This window comes from Eufriesea mexicana, unplaced genomic scaffold, assembly GCF_001483705.2.
Source record: "Eufriesea mexicana isolate 0111107269 unplaced genomic scaffold, ASM148370v2 scaffold474474812, whole genome shotgun sequence".
NCBI lineage: Eukaryota > Metazoa > Arthropoda > Insecta > Hymenoptera > Apidae > Eufriesea > Eufriesea mexicana.
The window spans coordinates 611,538-613,221 of NW_016907966.1; the positions used below are offsets into that span (position 1 = coordinate 611,538).

Genomic DNA, 1,684 nt, shown 5'->3' on the forward strand with positions numbered 1-1,684 from the left:
CTATATTATTCTTATTATTATTATATTACTATATCAATATATTATTATTATTATTATATCAATGTATTATTTTGATTAATATTTATAATTCTTAGAATTACTAGAATACGATAGTATGCGTCATAACCAACTTACTATAACCATCTTCTTCTCTTTCTACTTAATCAGACCGCGTAGCAACGCGTAACCCCATAAATCGTCTCATTAAAAATAATAACATCAATCTTCCTAATCTTATTTCGAGAATCACTTATGCATCGATTCCTCTCCATCATTTCGTATTCCAGTATAATATTTTATAACCTATCTCGAACCTCAAACTTCTCCCCTTTTCTGCCCCCCTCCACGCCGACTCGTAAAATTCCGTAATAATACACAATCCGACGTGGATTTTGATTGAAAATACCAACATCGATAATTTCTCCATCTATCCCCTCCACTCGCTCTTCCCCCCGAAGAACTTATCCCGAAGTCGAATCTCTGGACTCCGAAACGCAAAATGAGTCTAAATAAAATCCGTAATGGCCGCTCCGCTCCTTTCGGTTTGGCCGAAGGAGAAAAAGAAAGAAAGTAAAAAGAAAATAAAAGAGGAAGGATTTTCACGTTTATTAAGATCATGCAGACGTATTATAGCATACTCGTAGGAATTAAAATGAACGCTTACCGCACAGTCTTATGGCGTAAAAAACAAAGCCTATGAAAAGTACATTGGCATGGCCGATCTTTGATATGATTGGGCCAGATAGTACCAGTAATGGTATACCGGCAATACCGCCTACGGTTATGGTGATACCCATGAGTGATCTTGATCCTCCTAAATCTTGTATCAACCAAAAGAGGAACGATTCGATGTATCCCCAAGCAGTTCCTGCGGAAAAAAAAATTTATCTCAAAACTCATCGGTTTATAACATGCTGGCTGCGTCCAACTCATTAACCAGCAAGGTTTCTCTCTCTTTTCATTTTCCTTTTTCTTTTACTTTAGTGAGACTTTTATTGTTGAACGTCAGGGTGTATTGCAAAATTTTATACATAGTTATAGATGCTTTGTTATTGATATTTTGAACAAGAATTAGATGACATTGTGGAATTTTATAAATAAAAATTGTTTAGTAAATTTTTACTATAATTTTTACTATATAATTTTTACTGTTACTATATTAAAGTGTATGTTAACACTTTAATTATTAATAGTTATTTTATATTCGATTAATAAGAATTTTGAGAGGAGGTTTATTTTTAAATATAATATGAGAATTTTAATTGCTTTTTTAAATTGTTTAACATTATTTTAATAAAATTGAATATGCTTTCAGAAAGGTTTGTGATTTTTAGAAATAATACATTTAAGGTTATGTTTCAAAATTATGCTAAATATTGAAAGGGAATTGCTTTAAAATTAAGTAATTAAAATTTGAAAAATCATTGCATCATTTGAAGTCCTTAAACGAATAAATTTTTGATATTTATAATTCTAGTTATGTCACACAATATATTTTAAATTTTTTAAACAATTTTCAATAAAAATATATATTCCAAAATAATCTTCAATAGTTGAAGAAATCTCCTAAAAATGAATATAAATATTTATATAATTGAAAAAGTTAAGGGTAATATAACAACACATATTTGAATTTCTAGAAATTGTAATAAAATTATAATAAAATTAGTCATCGTAACAAAAA

The 1,684-nt window shown here is 29.1% G+C and overlaps 1 protein-coding gene across 1 annotated transcript in view; it reads right to left on the reverse strand.

Annotated features, from left to right (window-relative positions):
* LOC108548817 (major facilitator superfamily domain-containing protein 6) overlaps positions 1-1,684 on the reverse strand; it is a 60,134-nt gene that overhangs the window by 3,349 nt on the left and 55,101 nt on the right. Inside the window, exon 9 of the mRNA XM_017901941.1 lies at positions 665-868. Coding sequence (XP_017757430.1) covers positions 665-868 — 204 coding nt within the window. The remainder of the gene's footprint in view (positions 1-664; positions 869-1,684) is intronic.